The 20,000-nt window shown below is 35.8% G+C and overlaps 1 protein-coding gene across 1 annotated transcript in view; it reads left to right on the top strand.

Moving 5' to 3' along the window:
• LOC143025659 (carbonic anhydrase-related protein 10-like) overlaps positions 1-20,000 on the top strand; it is a 388,655-nt gene that overhangs the window by 250,110 nt on the left and 118,545 nt on the right. The window contains exon 3 of the mRNA XM_076185658.1: positions 11,806-11,942. Coding sequence (XP_076041773.1) covers positions 11,806-11,942 — 137 coding nt within the window. The remainder of the gene's footprint in view (positions 1-11,805; positions 11,943-20,000) is intronic.

Raw genomic sequence — 20,000 nt, 5'->3', positions numbered from 1 at the left:
CTCTCCTTCTCTCTCTCCTTCTCTCTTTCTCTCTCTCTCCCTTTTTCTCTCTCTCTCTCTCTCCTTCTCTCTCTCTCTCTCTCTCTCTCTCTCTCTCTCTCTCTCTCTCTCTCTCTCTCTCTCTCTCTCTCTCTCTCTCTCTCTCTCTCTCTCTCTCTCTCTCTCTCTCTCTCTCTCTCTCTCTCTCTCTCTCTCTCTTTCTCTCTCTTTCACTCACTCTCGTCAGATAACACATACAAGGAGTCAGATAACAGTGATAGTTGTGATATTATTTACCTTGATTTTAGCAAAGCGTTCGACAAAGTGCCTAATCAGAGACTACTAAATAAAGTCAAAGCCCATGGCATAGCAGGAAATGCTTGAATGGGTTAGACTAATTAGAGCATGAACCAATGACAGAAAACAGTGGGTCACCATAAACGGTGTTAAAGCCAGACGGGGCGTGCTACTAGTGGAGTTCCCCTGGGCTCGATTTTGGGTCCCTTATTGTTTATTATACACATAAACGACTTGAAAATGGGATTAATAATGATGTTTGTAAGTTTGCGAACGACAGTTATATAGAATTCCAAATTAGGTCAAGAGAAGACGCCGAGATACTGCAGGAAGATCTTAACAATTTGTTCATATGGTTGGTGAAATGGTAAATGGACTTCAATATCTCAAAGTGCAGTGTGTTAAACGCAAGTTTTCATAAACTAGAAAGTAGGGATACCTTAGATAACACCTTTTTAGAGAAAACTGGATGCAAGAGAGACTTGGAGTTCTAGTGAGTCCTGACCTTAAATCCAGGAAACAATGCATTAGAGCCAGGAATATAGATAACAGAGGTAGTAATCAAACTCTATCTGGTATTACTTAAACCCATCCTTGACTATGCGGTACAGGTTTGGTCTCCTTCCTATAGAATGAATATTAATTGACTAGAATCAGTAGAGGAGAATGGGCTTAGAAATTTACCTGATAAGGAGAGGCAAAGGCACCTTAATTTACACTCTCTGGAAAGACTCAGAGTGCAGCGTATTTAACAAAGCTGTTCAAGTAAATCAAGAGTTTTATCAAGGAGAATGCAGATAAGGTCGCCATATTAAGACAACTGGGCAGGACTCGCAGCAATGAATTTGAAATTGACAAAATTAGATTTAAGAAGGAAATAGGCAAGAACTAGTTTACCAATAGAGTGGTCAACGAATAGAATAAACTTAGTGACCACATATTAGCGCTGAAATTATTGGTTGTTTTAAAAAATGTTAGACATCTGTATGGATGGGGATGATAGGTGGTAATGGACATAGAACAGCCTAGTGAAGGACTTATGGTCTCTTGCACTCTCCTTCATTCATATGCTCTCTCTCTTTCTCTCTCTCTTTCTCTCTCTCTCTCTCTCTCTCTCTCTCTCTCTCTCTCTCTCTCTCTCTCTCTCTCTCTTTCTCTCTCTCTTTCTCTCTCTCTCTCTCTCTCCCTCTCTCTCTCTCTCTCATTCCCTCACTCCCCCTCCATCTATCTATCTATCCAGCTATCTAGCTATCTCCCCTCCTGCCTTTTCCGTCTTGATTACACCTTTTTGCATCTCTCGCATCACTTTCATCTTTCCCCTTTCATCACTGCTTCTCCATCTATTCTCCTCACTTCATCGTCCTCTCCCATTTACCTCTCCTTTCTTCTCGTCTTCCTCCCTTTATTTATTTTTTCCTCTTATCGCCATTCTTCCATGCAATTGCTAAGCCTTTCAAGCTGGTGAATGTATCTTTTTTTTTACGAATAGGCCTTACAAATACTGACAATTTCCTCTGGTCACTCCACCACCCCGCTCCCCCGCCTGATTAACAAATGGTCACCTGTAATTAACCATGGATGTTAAAATTGAAGAAAAACTTGATCTTGGTCATATGTATTTTTTTATTACTAATACTTTATTTTTTGAGTATAAATTTTTCTTGTTGCCGTTTTTTGTGACAAGGTAGGGCAGAGTATGTGCAGAATTCTTTTATTTTCATTTATCGAATTTATCTTTATCTATCTCTTAATTTATTTTTATTTCAAGCATGCAGTTCTTCGGGGAGAATATATCAATTTATTTTTCATTTTCAATTAAACTTATCTGTACTTATCTAATTCGTCTTAATTCTAAGCATACAATCCTTTCGGGCAGGATATATTAAAATCTTTTTCATTTTTAATCAAAACTTATGCTTATTCATCTTTTCATTTTTTTTTTTTTTTCATCCCCGTTGTGTTGATCATCGTTATTTAGTAAAAAATGAAAAAGTCACTAAAGGACTTGATGTGCACGAGTCAAATTTTTGCGTCCCTCCAATGAACGCGACTACTTGACAATAACAACTGCATATTCCTAGACAGGCAATTGTACGGAATGAGGTTTTCAGTAAAAATGGGGGTGGGGGCAAGGTTTTCATTAAAAAAGAGATAAGGAAAAAAAAAAAATACCCGTGCGACTCACATGGAAAAAGTTGATGAGCATAATGGATAGCAACTTTCGCGTAATAAGAGCGGGACGGTCAGGGAATTCGAACCGCTGGTATTATGACTCAAAAAATGAGTAACTGATTACGTGAAAGGAAAAAGAAGAAGGTGAGGTGCATACACCAGGAGTCGCGTTGCTGCAGCCATCATATTTCCTCTATATGACTGGGCTGTGCAGGGAGGCAACAGTCCCTCCTGGAAATCGGAAAGGAGTGCAGGACTCGAACCCGTAACTAGGAAGATACGAGACACACACGCGATTACATAGATAAATAAATAAAAAAAGAACACGAAATATATAAAGAAATGAATATATTACCAGACAACTAATGTCATGATTAGACAGTTGAGATGCTTATACATACAAACTGATTTATTATTTAATGAGTAAACGATTAATTGAATGAAAAAGTGGTGTAAGACAAGAAAAAACGAAAAAGAAAAAAGAAATTGGTAGTAGTTAGTTTATTGCAATTTGATACTAGATTGCCCAGCTATGGCAAAGGTTCTATGTTGCCAGATGAAGTTTTAGAGATGTTGATGAGAGTAAGCCTCGATCTGTAACCATTTACATGTATAACCATTTAGAAACTTGCGTATAAAATTCACCGTTCTCATAAAAGAGGTATCACGTCCCTTTCTATCTATTGATAACAGTTTACAAAGGATTACAAAGGCAAAGCATGCCGACAGGAGACCTTTTGATCCATATCTAGGTCGGATGAAAAAAAAAAAAAAAAAAAAAACATACTTCTTCTTTTCTTTTTTGAACAAATGACCTTCAAAATATCACTACAATTGGTTTGATTTTTCAAAATTACTCGAGACTATAATATGTACTTTTAACTAATAGGATATACAGTATTATAAGTGAAAAAAGTAAAACTCAATTTGATATTGGTTTCAGTTAGATCGTGCCAGCTGAAGTACAATTTTTTTTTACATTACGAAAAATATTACATTTCTCCTGGAGTTCGTCTGCATGAAAGATCTTAGATGGTCTTGTTTGTAGGTAACACTCTCCACTCATATGACTATGATCCAGACATATTTTCAATGGTTGAAACGTATATATATATATATATATATATATATATATATATATATATATATATATATATATATAAGAAATAGGCAAGAATTGGTTTACTAATAGGGTGGTCGATGAATGGAATAAACTTAGTAACCATGTAGTAAGCGCTGAAACTATCAGTTGTTTTAAAAAACGATTAGACAACTTTATGGATGGGGATGACAGGTGGTGATGGATACGGAGCTGCCTAGTGTAGGCCGTATGGTCTTTTGCAGTCTCCTTTATTTCTTATGTTCTTATGTATGTTATGTTCTTTCTTGCTCTACTTCTGTCTTATATAAAGAATAACATCATCTAGCGTTTGCCACATCAAATCATATAAATCGCGTCATCTTTTTTTAATTAATGAAAACGGCCAATACACTTATGTATCCAAGGCACCGTCCCTTCATTCGAAAAAAATACACAGCGTTTACATGAAAAATTATATAAAGCTTTCACAGTGTAAAAGCATTTACAAGCGTCAAATATTGACATGGAAAGCAGTTTTCTTTTTCGTTTTTTTCTTTTTTTTCCTGCGGTGTTTACTTCATTTCCAGTCTTGCTGAAAAAAAGTAGAAGGACACAATTACATTTATGTTTCAGGATGAAGTGCCTGATGCCATTCGCACCCCCTCCTGCGCTGTCGCACGAAGTAGCCAGAAGACTTTCAGCATGGAAGTATCTGGCACTATGCCTCTGATTAATATTTCATAGACTGAAAGGCCAGTAGCACAGTTAGCCAAAGGGGTCCTGAACTTCAGGACTCTGCAATGAGAGGGATTTAGCTTTAAGCTATGACATTCAAGAGTTGGCCTCAGTGACGGCATTTAGAATAAAGTAGTACAGGTTATTCATGGAAGATTATTTACCTGATTTTCTTTTTAATCATGTTTAAGTATAGGGACGCTTCGCTTACTAAGGACAATAGACTACGACCAACCAAGAATATATGTTCTGTTTAAGGAAACCTCACCGTTGGGTATTTTTTGATGAGCTTTCTTTTACGATTAGTTTTTCATGAGAAAATTATATTTTACAACAACAACAAAAGAGCCCTTTGCATACGTCCTATAAACATAGGTTTGTTAAAATTTTCTCAACGATATATATGTACCAAAGCTTTTTCCCCCTTATAATAGGGTGGCCGAGTCAAAGTATGCCCCCACCATACACCCATCCAACACGCATTTAACCCCCATTCCAGTTTAGCACCTCGTGGATGAAGCGTAATCCGTTTCAGCAAGAAACAGTAAATCCACAGTAGGACCTGACAGGTTTATGCTGGCTTACCTGCACTTCTTCATTACAAAACTATTATTCCATCTCTTATTTATTAGGGAAAGTTTACACTGCTGACAATCAACTCAAAAAATAGACTGCCTTTAGCTATGATCAAATCTATAGATTATAACATCAAGTTGCAAAGGTCAACAATTCGTAGAAGTAGACATTGTGATAATACGATGATGATGATAATGATAATGATGATGATGATGATGATGATGATGATGATGATGATGATGATGATGATGATGATGATGATGATGATGATGATGATGATGATGATGATGATGATGATGATGATGATGATGATGATGATGATGATGATGATGATGATGATGATGATGATGATGATGATGATGATGATGATGATGATGATGATGATGATGATGATGATGATGATGATGATGACGACGACGATCATGATGATAATGATGTATTTATTTAATTATTTATTTTAATTTTATTTGCTTATATATTTATTCATTCATTTATTTACTTATCTATTTATTCATTAATTAATTTATCTATTCAGTATAATGATGTATTTATTTAATCATTCATTTTAATTTTATTTGCTCATATATCTATTCATTCATATATTTACTTACCTATTTACTTATCTATCTATTCATTAATTCATCTATCTATTCAGTTTTTTATCTAAATATTTATTCATTCATATATCCATTTACTTATTCATTCATTTTGTTAATAATTTTTTCTTCTATTCATTTATCTATCCTTCTTATTTATATATTTATTTACTTATCTATTCATCTATCTATTTTTTCATTCATTTCCTTATTTGTTCATCTCTAGGCGATTTTATTCAGCTTCGTATGAATTCTGGAATTAATTTCATTAAACCATTTCAAGAGCTATTCATGATGAATACATTGTACTCCAATGGGATAGGTGTGCAAACATTACTGAATATAACTAAATTTAAACACAGTAGAAGGAATGGATGACAAAATGAAAACAAATTGTATCAGGAAATGGGTGAGAGAGAGAGAGAGAGAGAGAGAGAGAGAGAGAGAGAGAGAGAGAGAGAGAGAGAGAGAGAGAGAGAGAGAGAGAGAGAGAGAGAGAGAGAGAGAGAGAGAGAGAGAGAGAGAGACGGATGGCGGTAGGTAGAACGAAAGAAGAACTGACACTGCTAAAAAAAAGAGGTCACTAATGAACGCGAGACGTAGACAGAAACAAAACAGGTTAGTAGAAGCCAGCCTAAAAGAAATGGTATCACACACCAAGGAAGGAATTCATCAAAATAGGTCTTAACCCTTTCGCCTCCGATAAAGCATCTCCGGAGATGAATGAAACTGTCTGGCGGTACTTAGGCCCTGTTCACATTAGCGGTTTCAACCGCCGCGGTTCAGTTGCAATGAAAGTCAACGGAGGCATTCACATACAACCGCGCAGCTTTTCCTTGACTATACGGCACCGCCATGTTTTCCGCGCAGTTCAAACCGCTAGTGTAAACAGGGACCTAGAGGAAGAGTGAATAAGTTAAAAAATGGTGAGGAAGAGGGGGATTGAAGATACCTCTGGTGTGGGCAAGAGTGTCTGTCTTCTGTTCCGAGACTGACATCTTGATGGATGCTGCCAGACATATTCAACTCGCCCAGTTCCCGCTCCCCTTCCACCTTCTCCCACACTCCCGTCCTATCCCCCCTTCTTCGTCCACTACTCCCTTTCCCTACTCCCAATATCCAATTCTCTTCACTCCCATTCCTACTCCCTCGTGCCTTCCACGGCATTCACACACTCCTATCCCCCTTATTATAACCTTCTCCCTTTATTTCCTTATCTCACTCTCTCGGTTTCTTGAACACCTACAAATCTAACCGAACCCATCCTCCCCTTCTAAACCGCATTCCCCACAAATCCCAAGAGACTCATTCTCAATACAACTGTAGGCTTCCTCCTTCCCCGTCCATAATCCCCAGTCACCTCCTCTCCTATTCCCCTCCCGGTCTCGGCGACTCTCCCCAACGCCCTCTCCTGAGAACCATTTGAATTACGCGATTGTTGTCTGGCCCGGCCAACAAGAGCCTGCCCTCACTCCAGCTATTGTTTCTAGAGAGCTCGCTGCTAGGAGAGCATCTGAAGCACATAGATACTTCTAGGAAGAGATGGAGGGAGAGGAGAAGGTGTAGGAAGAGGAGGAAGGAGAGGAAGAGGAGGAGGAGGAAGGAGAAGAGTAGAAGGAAGGTGAGGAAAAGTAGAAACAGAGTATCCATCTGTGTGTGTGCTGAGTGTGCGTACTGTGTATCTGTTTCTGTATGTATGTGTGCGCATAAACCAATATATATATTATAGATGTGTATATATATATATATATATGTATATATATGTATATATATACATATACATATGTATATGTATATTTTTTTTTATATATATATACATACATACATACATATACATATATATATATATATATATATATATATATATATATATATATATATATATTGAATGAATGGTTTTGACAGATGAGAGTGTGGGTGGAGGAAGAACAAGTGAAGATGGACTGGTACTCCTTTATTGCTTATACGTTTCTACAGACTCGGCCTTCTTGAGTAAGTTGTCTACGAACAGCTTGAACCTTACAATTATACACTCGAAGTTGGAAACTCAGACAGGTCATCACCAGTTACAGAGAAGGTTTCGTATGCTTATCGAAGGTAGCAAGCAAGTTGATAATAAATACAATTGGGAACCACGTACCTCCTACGGGAATGGAAATCCCTAGAAAGCCAGTAGGAAGACCTGTCTTCGTCTCGCCGGCAAAACGGCTCCGCTAGTTCAGTAGACCTGTTTCGTTGGTAGGGGACAGGCTATGGCCTATACACTATACCATGAAATATGTATCCCATTGTATGTAGACCTTCATTGAGGCATCAACTTTCCCTACGTGGCACACATACAGAAGCACATCACAAAAAAGAAACACGACTGCACGCACAAACATCTACAAACACTTTCCCACTGAAATTGATTTCATCTATAGCTTCTTCTAGTACTGCATCTTCTCATTTCTATTTACCTACCAATAAAAACCTTTCCATCTTTCTTACTGTCGCCGACGACACAGCCTCCGACTCCTTTCTTAACTTTGTTGGTTGAGATATTGATAATAAATATCTCAAAATACTGATGTAGTCCTCCAACTCCAAGTTTCTTCCTCATGCCTCCTGAGCCAAGACAAATACTTTTATAAATATCACTAAAAAAAATATAAGGGGCAATAGCCCCCTTTTAAACATGACTATCTTTTCTTGTTGCTACAGACTTTCCCTCACACAAACACCAATCCCGTGTGAGTGAGTGGTCTTTTCTATGTAGTACATAGTCCATCATATTGCCCAGAAGATGGAACCAGGACGTTTCGAAACGTCAGCCATAATTGGATAAATATGGAAAAACAGCGTTGAAGACAAGAAGAACGTGCGTTGCGTAGAAATTACACGCAATAAAAAAAAGAAATCAAAACAGAATCCTCTTTAACCTTCAACCTCGTGTGGCTATAAGAGAATATACATATATATATATATATACATATATATATATATATATATACATATATGTAAATATATACATATATATGTATATATATATATAAATATATATATGTAAATATATATATATATATATACATATATATGTATATATATATATATATATATATATGCATGTATATATGTTTGTGTATATACATATATGTACATATGTACGTGTATGTATACCACATGCATACATATATATATATATATATATATATATATATATATATATATATATATATGTATATGCAGAAAAACCACCAAGAAAAAAATAAACTGATGACCAAGCGCTTTCGTCTATTCAGACATCCTCATTGTACATGAGGATGTCTGAAAAGACGAAAGCGCTTGGTCATCAGTTTATCTTTTGCCTTGGTGGTTTTTCCGCATATATACATATATATATATATATATATATATATATATATATATATATATATATATATATATATATATATATATATATACATGCATGTATGTTTGTGTATATACATATATGTACATATGTACGTGTGTGTATACCGCATACGTACATATATGTACATAAGTATGTGTATGTATACCGTATACATACATGCATGTATATATATATATATATATATATATATATATATATGCATATATATATATATTTACTTATTTTATATATATATATTTATATACCTATATATATATATACATATATATATATATATATATATATATATATTTATATATGTATACATATACATATACACTATATATGTATATATATATATATATATATATATATATATATATATGAGTGTGTGTGTGTGTGTGTGTGTGTGTGTGTGTGTGTGTGTGTGTGTGTGTGTGTGTGTGTGTGTGTGTGTGTGTGTGTGTGTGTGTGTGTGTGTGTGTGTGTGTGTGTGTGTGTGTGTGTGTGTGTGTGTGTGTGTGTGTGTGTGTGTGTATGTGTGTTTATATGTATGTATTATGTACAGTATATTTAGATATATTTACACCTGTTTGGCTTAAAACGTACCTCAGGTTCATATATTTATATTTTCGCTTTCTCTGTGTAATTGTTATGTGGAACAGTTTGTTGTATGGGGTAGTTGGATATCCCAGTTATTCTCTCCACTTCTAGCTTGCTTTTGGATGAAGCTAACTTGGTTTGAAAAGGACGGGGGTCGAGTTACCGTTTAGTGCGTTTGTATGCTCAGCTCCTGTTGCGTAAGTGACCATATGCCCTGAGGTTGAGTTGGGGGGGGGGGGTTAGAGTAGGAGGGTCGAGTAAGGGAAGGCACTTGACCACTTCTGAATTTGTGTTTTTTTGTTTTATTGAGGGTTGAAAAGGCGAGATAGGTCAAGTGGCCTCTTTGACAGAGAACTCCACCTCGAACGAGCTGGGGGAAGTACTTGTAGTGTTGGTAAATGTATGTGGAATTATTGTTGTTGCCTTGAGTTTCATCGACTGGGTACTTTATGTTCCACAGTGTCTGGCGATAGCCCTCGGGCCCTCTCATAGATCTCTCCACGAAGAAACTTTGAACGTGCATCAATGTGGGTAAATTTGTATATCACTGGATTACAGTAGTAGGAAAAAGGTAGTAGTTGGCGGTTTTCACGTCGCTTTATGTTGAAGTTGTAGAGAAAATAGAAATAAAGTTGTCTGAGTGAACTTGGTGCCACTCCGGAGACCGAGTGCCTGTACCTCAGGGCTGCACTTCCACACATGAGTAAGGGTGATAACCCTCTCCAACTTCAACTTTGAAGAATAAGAAGCTTAGGAATTTACGCCAAGAGGTGTGTATCTACGGCCGAAGTCGTCACCTTTGCCCTATACGCTTGCACTGTTGCGGGAGGTTCTGTCACTGCTGGAAATTGAAGAGGAGTGCGGGATTTGAATCCACAACTATGCGAATACGAGACAAGCATGCTTCAGATTACGTCACCAGCGCACCTTGCAGAACCACAATGCTATTGAGTATTTACTTGTTTCCCACTGGACCTTTCAGCGTCCATGTTTAAGTGATGTTAGAATCGCAGTTTCGGTTGACTTTGGATTCTTATACAGTTATCATTAATTTGTATATATATATATAATGAAGTTATATCCGTTATACCCTTTAGTGCCAATTGGTAGGAGATGTATTTGCTAATTCAAAACCCAGATAGAAACTAATATAACATCTCTGTTTACTAGAAGAACCATAAATACGTGCACATATATGTGTGCATATGAATGTATGTATACCATATTAATTTCATAAGAACCAGACGGAGTTACGTCTATTGCCTACGTCACTGAGTCATAGGTAGAAGAATACTAAATACAACTACAAATTACTTGAAAAAAATATAATCAGACTAGCGTAGTGAATTAAAGGGGTCTTTGTGTAGTTATTAGTGACGACCTCAAAACACCTTTGCATTGTAATTCCAGAGAAAGCAAATACTATGATGGAACTGAAGGCAGGATCTTTCGACTTCAAAAGTCATTAGAAAATATAAGAACATAAGACTGGAGGAGAGTGCAAGAGACCATAAGGCTTACACTAGGTAGTTCCATGTCTCTTACTACCTGCCATCCCTGTCCATAGTTGTCTAATCTATTAAAGCAACAAATAGTTTCATTGGTCACTACATGGTTACCAAGTCTATTCTATTCGTTAACCATTCTTTTGGTAAACCACTTATTACTTATTTCCTTGTTAAACCTAAACTCGTTCAATTAAATCCATTATTATGAATTCTGCCCTGCTGTCTATGATCTTACCTTCCCTAAACCCAAATTTCATCAACCAGTTGTCTACCCACACTTGGAAAATGCCGTTTCTTAATGGTTCCCAACTTTCATTCATGAATTGAAAAGAGTAGTGACAAGTCGCGCCAAATGTAAGAAACAAATACTACGAAAAACTGCTTAAAAATATTTTATCCTGTTCTCCCTAAAACAGATTAAGTGAGGATTTAGTGCAAGTCTTCAAGATTCTAAAAAGATAAGATAACAGAAAAATTTAGTTTACATTTTACACTAAATACTAAATAGACGAGAATTATTGGCAATAAGCTGTCAGAACATAAATTTAATCTAGAAATGTGTCCAAACGATTTCATCAGCCGCGTCGTATAAATCATCCATTGAGACGATTGACTGTAACGCAGTTCCACGTTTTACAACCCAGTTGGTTGGATAATACCTATGCAAAAATATTGTAATACTTTTTTTTTTTATCCGATATTGTTATTGACCAAAAGTTCTCCCATTTACCTGCTTCATCATCAAAGGTGATTGTAATATTGTAGAAAGAGAAAAAAAAAGGGAACTTCTACTCTAAGATCACACAGTGAAACTCACTGTAACACCGTAGAAAAATGAGATTGCGAACGTGTACCCTAAAAACACTCTCTCTTTTCTTTATCAAGGTCCTGACTTCTGGGGGCTGATCAACCGTGACTGGAAGCTGTGTAGCAAGGGGCGTCGCCAGTCACCTATCAACATCGACCCCGCCAGACTTCTCTACGACCCCAACTTGAGACTTCTTCGGGTGGATAAACACAAGGTAAAGGCCTGAAGGGAGTCCGACCACCCCCACTCACGCCAGAGGCTTGGTCGGTGTTTCTAACAAGATCCTTTTCATGCTTTTTGTATCGTAGTTATTCTATACATATTTATTTTCTGCATGAGGAAACGGAGAAGAAAGATCGCCGATTAGGTGAAGCTGCCTTAATGTGGATATACTGTGCCTTGCTGCGTTGCTTCTGACCCAAAAAGTGAACAGGAGGCAGGGATAATCCCTCATCCACGAGGAGCTAAGATGAGAAGGAAACAAGGGTGATGGGTGGTAATGGAATGGGTGGGAATGAAATTTATGAAAGAGGAATGGGCGAGAGTGGGTGCGTGGCTTTGACTTAGCTACCTCTATTACAAGGGGGAAGAAGCCTTGGTATTTAGGTAGATGGATAGATATATCTGGATGAAAATACGCAAAGGAGTGAACACGCAACACAAATTCACTATCCCCATACTTCTGTAAATACACACGAACATATGGAAAAGCTCTTATCTATCTTTGTAAACCTGGTCAGTTTCTCAAAACATAGAAAAAAGAAGGTCAGGACCATTTTCTTGTCTTGTTTCAATTGATTTTGTTTTATTTTGTTTTGTTTTGTTTTTCTTCTTTTTCTTCTTTTGCAACATGAATATTCTTAGATTTCGCCGTCTTCTTGAAAAATTTCGCCACTAGTATGGAAACTACTTCCACTTATAGGTACTACAGTGTTATGGGAAATGTATATCGTAAATACTGTTCCCACTGATTGATACTCTATTTTTGTGCTCCAGTCAAGTATCATAGAAAATTATATTTTGTGCAGCGATTCTTCTAATAAGGAGAAAATCTGTTGAATGATCATAAATATAATATTAGAATAAGAGTGTATAAGGAAAAATGCGTGGTGACGTAGGTTGTTTATGAACAGGAGAAAGAGTAGAAGATAGAATGTTGGACACTAGAAACTTGTAAGGTCATTGACTGTCTACAACAGTGGATAAAGAACAATTACAAAAACAAGTCAGAAATTGGAAGTAGAGAGAGGGTCTGATATCGCACGATGGTAGTTTAAAGATCAAAGATTTTAGATGTTTTGTGCAACAGTATAGGTCTCACTATTATCTCCCCAAAAAAGATAAAAATATCAGGCCGGAAATCAGGATAACTTAATTGAAGACAAATGTTTGATGGTTACATTATGCTCCTTTGAGCTTTATAGTGTATTTGATAAAGTTTGAATGAGTGGAACGTTGTACCAATAATGACGTTGTCCTGACACACTACTCTTTCTGGGCCGCTTTTCGGCAGTTGCCTTCATCTTGTATCAGACAGAAATGTTAGGTCTCTCTAAGGATATTCTTTGCGAAAGCAACACAGATAATTAATCAGAGAAGCTCATAAGCGAGGACATGTTTCATAGTTTTTTTGTTAAGAATAGATTACAATGAACAAATAAACAAGAAATTGAAACAATACGACAGTGGTGAGTAGGCTGATAAATGATCACCATTCTCTGAAATAGCTTGGATATAAGCATGCTTCCAGCACATTCGTAAAGGAAAATGGAGCCTAGGAAGAGAGTCAGTGTATTGCTGACAATTCGTCCTCATTACAATCAACCCATATTCTCTCTCACTCCTATACAGTACCACTGACTCCAGTGGGCTCTCCACTATAACCACGTTAGCTATTAATATTTTTTTCTTCGTCAAATATTTTTCTTAATCACTCTAGCCAGGCTTCTAGCATCCGTCAACGAATGTGTTTTCATTTTATTTTTTTTTAGTTTGACTTTATGTTCATCTTCAAGTACCTGAGCAATGTAGCCTTTTGAATTCTCCTTCCTACTAACTCAATATGGAACGTCTTATCTCCTTTCTCATCTTCTTAATTTTGCTCTTCATTACCTTTGCTTTGATCTTCCTCGTTCCATACGCCTTTTCCAAAGTTTCCACCTTCTCCTGAAGCAGTTCCTTGCTATGTCTTAGCTTCAAGTAATCTTAAAAGATCTTAAAAGTGTAAGTACCTTCACTTCATACATGTATATTATATGTATGTATGTATGTGTGTATGTATGTAGGTATGTATGTATGTATGTATGTATGTATGTATGTATGTATGTATGTATGTATGTATGTATGTATGTATGTATGTATGTATGCATGTATGCATGTATGTATGTATGTATGTATGTATGTATGTATGTATGTATGTATGTATGTATGTATGTATGTATGTATGTATGTATGTATGTATGTATGCATGTATGTATGTATGTATGTATGTATGCACGCATGCATGTATGTATGTATGTATGTATGTATGTATGTATGTATGTATGTATGTATGTATGTATGTATGTATGTATGTATGTATGTATGTATGTATGTATGCATGCATGCATGCATGCATGCATGTATGTATGTATGTATGTATGTATGTATGTATGTATGTATGTATGTATGTATGTATGAATGTATGTATGTATGTATGTATGTATGCATGCATGCATGTATGTATGTATGTATGTATGTATGTATGTATGTATGTATGTATGTATGTATGTATGTATGTATGTGTGTATGTATGTATGTATGTATGTATGTATGTATGTATGTATGTATGTATGTATGTATGTATGTATGTATGCTTTTATGCATGTATATTCCTGTGTGTACCTACAAAGGATTACAAAGGCGGAACATCCCTTTTGGTCCATATCTAGGTCGGATGCGAAAAAAAACATGATAATGATAAATGAATAAATAAATAGATAAATAAATAAGTAAATAAATAAATAGAAATTATAATAATGTAAATAATAATAGATTGACATATACCTAATAATGAATGAGAATCAAGCAAATTATAATAAGCAGACAAATTATAACAAAAATAAACAAATAACATAAAATAAATGATAGTTATTATAGCATCTTGCTTAGGTGCTTATCTAAATGATTTTTAAAGCTTCCAACTGAACTACATTGCACTGCCTCTACAGGAAGTTTATTCCATTCATTAACTACACGGTTGGCGAAGTTGTTTCTACCCACTTCCAAATTAAATCTATTTCCAGACAATTTGAGACCATTGTTTCTCGTCTGATTCTTATTCAGTGTGAATTTTTTTTCACTTTTGATGTTGTCAATTCCCTTTAGAATCTTAAAGACCTGTATCAAGCCATTTCTGAGTCTACGCTTTTTTAAGGAAAACAGATTCATATATATATTACTCGATTTTCGTATGATTTATCTTTTATATTTGGAATCGGTTTTGTGGCTCGCCGTGGTACTTTTTCTAATCTGTCAATGTCTTTAATGAGATTCGGTGACCATACGGAAACAGCATATTCCAAATGCGGACGAACTAACAATTTATATAGCTTGTTAATGAGAGATGGACTTTTGAAGTCAAAAGATCGCGCAATCGATCCAAGAATCTTATTTGTTTTCTCAGAGGCTGAAGTACACTGTTTAGATGATTTGAGATCGTTGCTGTGATGAGATTCTTTTCACTTCACATTTGTTAACGAATTTCCAAATAACTTGTAATCGTACTTTTTGTTATTTATACCTATATCCATTACCTTGTATTTACTTATGTTAAATTTCATTAGCCGCCACTTTTCAGACCATTGCTGTAATTTATCTAAATCTTCTTGAATGTTTAATTGGTTTAAGTGATCATTTGCCATTCGGCACAGTTTTTGCATCATCAAATTTGGAAACAAGAGATTTTAGTCCGTGGTCTATATCATTTATATATACTATGAATAGAAGTGGTCCAAGAACGGAACCCTGAGGAATTTCACTCATAACATTTTTCCATCTAGAAGTTTTTCCCTTCAGAATAACTGTCTGTTTTCGATCGTTAAATCAATTACTAATCCAATTTAATAGGCTACCGCTCATTCCGTGTGAAGCTAATCTAATAAATAGTCTTTCGTTGGGGACGGTATCAAAAAATTTTGCTAAGTCTAGATATGTTAAATATATATTGATTTTTTATCACGATTTGAGATGACTGTATTGTAGAATTTGAGTAAGGTACGCAAGAACTTTTCCGTTTTAATCCATGCTGGCTATCATTTATCAAACAGTTTCTAAATTATGTTCGATAGCATCTCTGATGATATAGTAGTTTCCATAATTTTTCCTATGATGGAAGTGAAACTTATAGGTTTGTAGTTATTTGGTTTCTTTTTGTCACCATTTTTTAATATGGAAGTAACGTTAGCTAATTTCCATTTTCTTAGAACATCTCCGGATATGATAGATTTCTAACCCTTAACAGGTAAAGTGGGGTCAGACAGACCCCATACTTTTTTGTTTTTTAATTTTAATATACTAATATATTACATACAGATATGTACTCCCATATACCTTCTTGATCAGTGGAGTAGTTTAATGGGGTGATAGGGTAATTCCTGAATCTTGCTCTATATAAGCTTTATAGAGCTTTTGAGACCGTCTGACCCCACTTTACCTGAGGTGTGAGTACCGTGGGGTCAGTCAGACCCCACTTTACCTGAGGTGTGAGTACCGTGGGGTCAGTCAGACCCCACTTTACCTGAGGTTTGTTCATGTCATATAAATGTTTTATCATTTATACTTATGGGTAAATAATAATTTCTTCTTTTTTATCAACAGAAAAACATACATCCGAGTTTGATTTTATTTATTTATTTAATTCATTTAATTTATTTATTTAATTTATTTAATTTATTTAATTTATTCCATTTTCCCTCTTTTGATTACATTAATTTTTATCACAATATTTAATTTCTGTTCTGGTAATGTGAGTTTCTTTTCATATCATGGTCACACTATACTCATATTATCATAAAGCATGACATTCCGCCACATTTTATTTGATTGATTTATCCTTCCCTCTTTTGTTCAAATTTAATTTGTATCACATATTTTGTATCACATATGAATGCTTAATATTTTCTGTTCTGTTAATATGTTTCTTCTCACAACAAGATCACACTATTCTCATATCATCATAAAATGTGACATCTCGCCACATTTTAGGGCACCTCAGTCACTCTATTCCCACACATACAGCTGTAATTTATTTCATCCTTCCCCTCTTTTAGTTCAAATTTAATTTGTATCACATATTTTGTATCACATATAAATGTTTGATATTTTCTGTTCTGTTGATAATATGTTTCTTCTCACACTATTCTCATATCATCATAAGATGTGACATCTCGCCACATTTTAGGACACCTCAGCCACTCTATTCTCACACATGCATCTGGTTCTCATCTATCCCCCTTGTACAAGATCTTTTGAAAAATTATGGGCTCACATATGTAGGCACACTGAGGGACAAGAAGCCACAAGTACCAGCTCTGATGACAGACAAGACGGTCATCAGAAAAGGGTGCACGGCTTTCCTCTTTGACACAACCATGGCACTTGTGTCACATTTACCTGACAAGAAGAAGAAAAAAATTGTGCAGTTGATCTCCTCAATGCACCAACAACCTGTTATGGATGACTGTGGGAAGCCAGAAATCATCTTGTATTATAACAACACAAAAGGAGGGGTTGACGTGTTTGATCAAATGTGTGCCCGATATACGTACAGCCGAATAACCAAACGGTGGCCTTTGTGCATAATGTACGTACTGGTCAACGCCGCCGGTGTCAACTCCTATATCACCTGCAATGAAATGAGGAAACGTGATGGACAGGCGGAACTTTCATCACGCCGGAAGTATCTGATTGAGCTGGCAGAAGAGATGATACGGCCATGGGCAGAGGAGAGGATGAACTTCAAGGGGATGCACAAAAGTACTTTGATGACCATCAGAACGGTCTTTGGCTTGAACATGCCCCATCAGCAAGCGGATACCTCTTCTATGAGAAAGCGATGTGCCTTGTGTGACCGGAAGTCTGACAGGAAGACCAAGAACTACTGCCTACACTGCAAAAGACCAGTGTGTCAGGACCATTCAACCCCCATCTGCGATGACTGCAATTAGATTCTTCAGTATCACAAATTCCACTTTCAGTATATCCAATATAATATGTTCTTCATTATCACTAGCATTATGTATGAATTGCTCGACTCATGTCCTCTCAAGAAAACTCAAAACCCTCTGAGACCACAAACTTCCGTCAACGAAGGATGGGGTTTTGCTGAGTCAGGGTAGGAGTGCTTAGAGCCATAGAAACTTATAAATAATAAACTTAGATACCATTAAAAACTTATAGATTGTTTGCTGGACCTAGTATCAACCTTCCCTGAAAATTTCATTAAAACCAGTCCATAATTTTTGCGTAAAATTGGTCAAAGTCAAAATAATCACCTCATTTTTTTTCTTCAGATTTCATGGTTTATGAAACACATTTATTATTCATTTGTTGTAGCTCTGCTTTTCCTTAAAGATAGTTGGGACATTGGTCTCTACAAAATGATGATGACCAACCGCTTCATGTTTCATGCTTTCAGTCAAGCACCCTCTGAAGTCAACAATATCTTATTTTTCATAATTGTTTTTGTAATTTTCATTAAAATATATGTCTAACAATTATAGTCACTTTTAAGCATGTAAATGGAAGAATATAAGTTGAAGTACATATGTTTTGATTTCTATGTCAATAAATGCAGTAGAAGTATTTTATTTTTATTTTTTGTGTTTGGGGTCTGTCAGACCCCGCTTTACCTGAATCGTTTGTCAAAAAGACCTTTACCTGTTAAGGGTTAAAATAATTTCTAATGGAAAAACAATCTCATTTTTCATTCCTTTAAGATTCTTTGTTGCCAACCCTTCAGTCCCTGGTGTTTTATTGATTTTGAGTTTCTCTGTACACTTTTTAATTTTTTCTTTTATTATATTTACTGCAGAGAGTAAGTTCTTTTTCACAGGTTTCAGTTTGGAGTTCACTTTGAGGTATTTCGTTTAAGAATACTGAGCTAAAATAGTTGTTTAGAATATCACACATTCCTTCATTTGAATATTCAAGTTGACCGTCAGCAGATAATAGTGGACGAATGTGATTCCTAACAACATTTTTATTTCTAATGTAACTATAAAATTCTTTGTGATTCTCTTTTGGTTTATCATTGATATTCATTTCGCATTGTCGTTTTCGTTTTTTTATTTCAATTTTTTTTTAATCTCTCTGTACTAATACATAACTTTGATAGTCATTAGATGCATCCGAGCACTTGTATTTCTTATAAGCTTGTCTCTTTTTAGCAATACTTTTTTCAGTTCTTTGTCAAGTCATTTTGGGCGAGCCTGATTTGAGGGTCGTCTGTCTCCCTAGTCTCTCTTTTTTTTCTCTCTCTCTCTCTCTCTCTCTCTCTCTCTCTCTCTCTCTCTCTCTCTCTCTCTCTCTCTCTCTCTCTCTCTCTCTCTCTCTCTCTCTCTCTCTCTCTCTCTCTCTCTCTCTCTCTCTCTCTCTCTCTCTCTCTCTTCTTTCTCATCCTCATCCTCCCCCTTTCCTCTCCTTCTCCTCCTCCTCGCCCTCCTCTTTTCGCCTTTTCTCCTCCTTCTCCTTTCCCTCATCTTCTTCTCTGTCCTTCTCCTATTATTTTCTCTTCTTCGTTATCTTATTCATCTTGCTCCTCTTCTTCATCTTAATACCATTCCCTTTTCTGTTCATTTACTCTTAGATTTTTCCCTCCGCTCGCCGTAGTATTCCTGTTTGTTCTTCATGAATGACATCTGCAGTGTTCACTTTGTCTCTCTTTTTTTTTGTTTTTCTTATACGAGAGACTCGCGTTCTTGTCGGCGTCATTGCACAAAAGAGCCTTTAGCTTCGTCCTCAACCAAACAGAACACAATGAAAGGGCACCTTAATCCCGTCACGGAACAATGGAAGTCACGGCAAGGCCAAGACACAAAGAAGCATGATCTCAATGATGACCAAACAAATGAATATATAAATAGATATAGATATAGATATATATATATATATATATATATATACATATATATATATATATGTGTATATATATATATATATACATATACATACATATATATATATACATATACATATATATATATATATACATATACATATATATACATACGTA

The sequence above is a fragment of the Oratosquilla oratoria genome, chromosome 5 (assembly GCF_046742065.1).
Source record: "Oratosquilla oratoria isolate Oo_2021 chromosome 5, ASM4674206v1, whole genome shotgun sequence".
Taxonomy (NCBI): domain Eukaryota; kingdom Metazoa; phylum Arthropoda; class Malacostraca; order Stomatopoda; family Squillidae; genus Oratosquilla; species Oratosquilla oratoria.
Note: the sequence above shows the minus strand (reverse complement) of the source record. Positions and strands in the feature narration are given on the sequence as shown.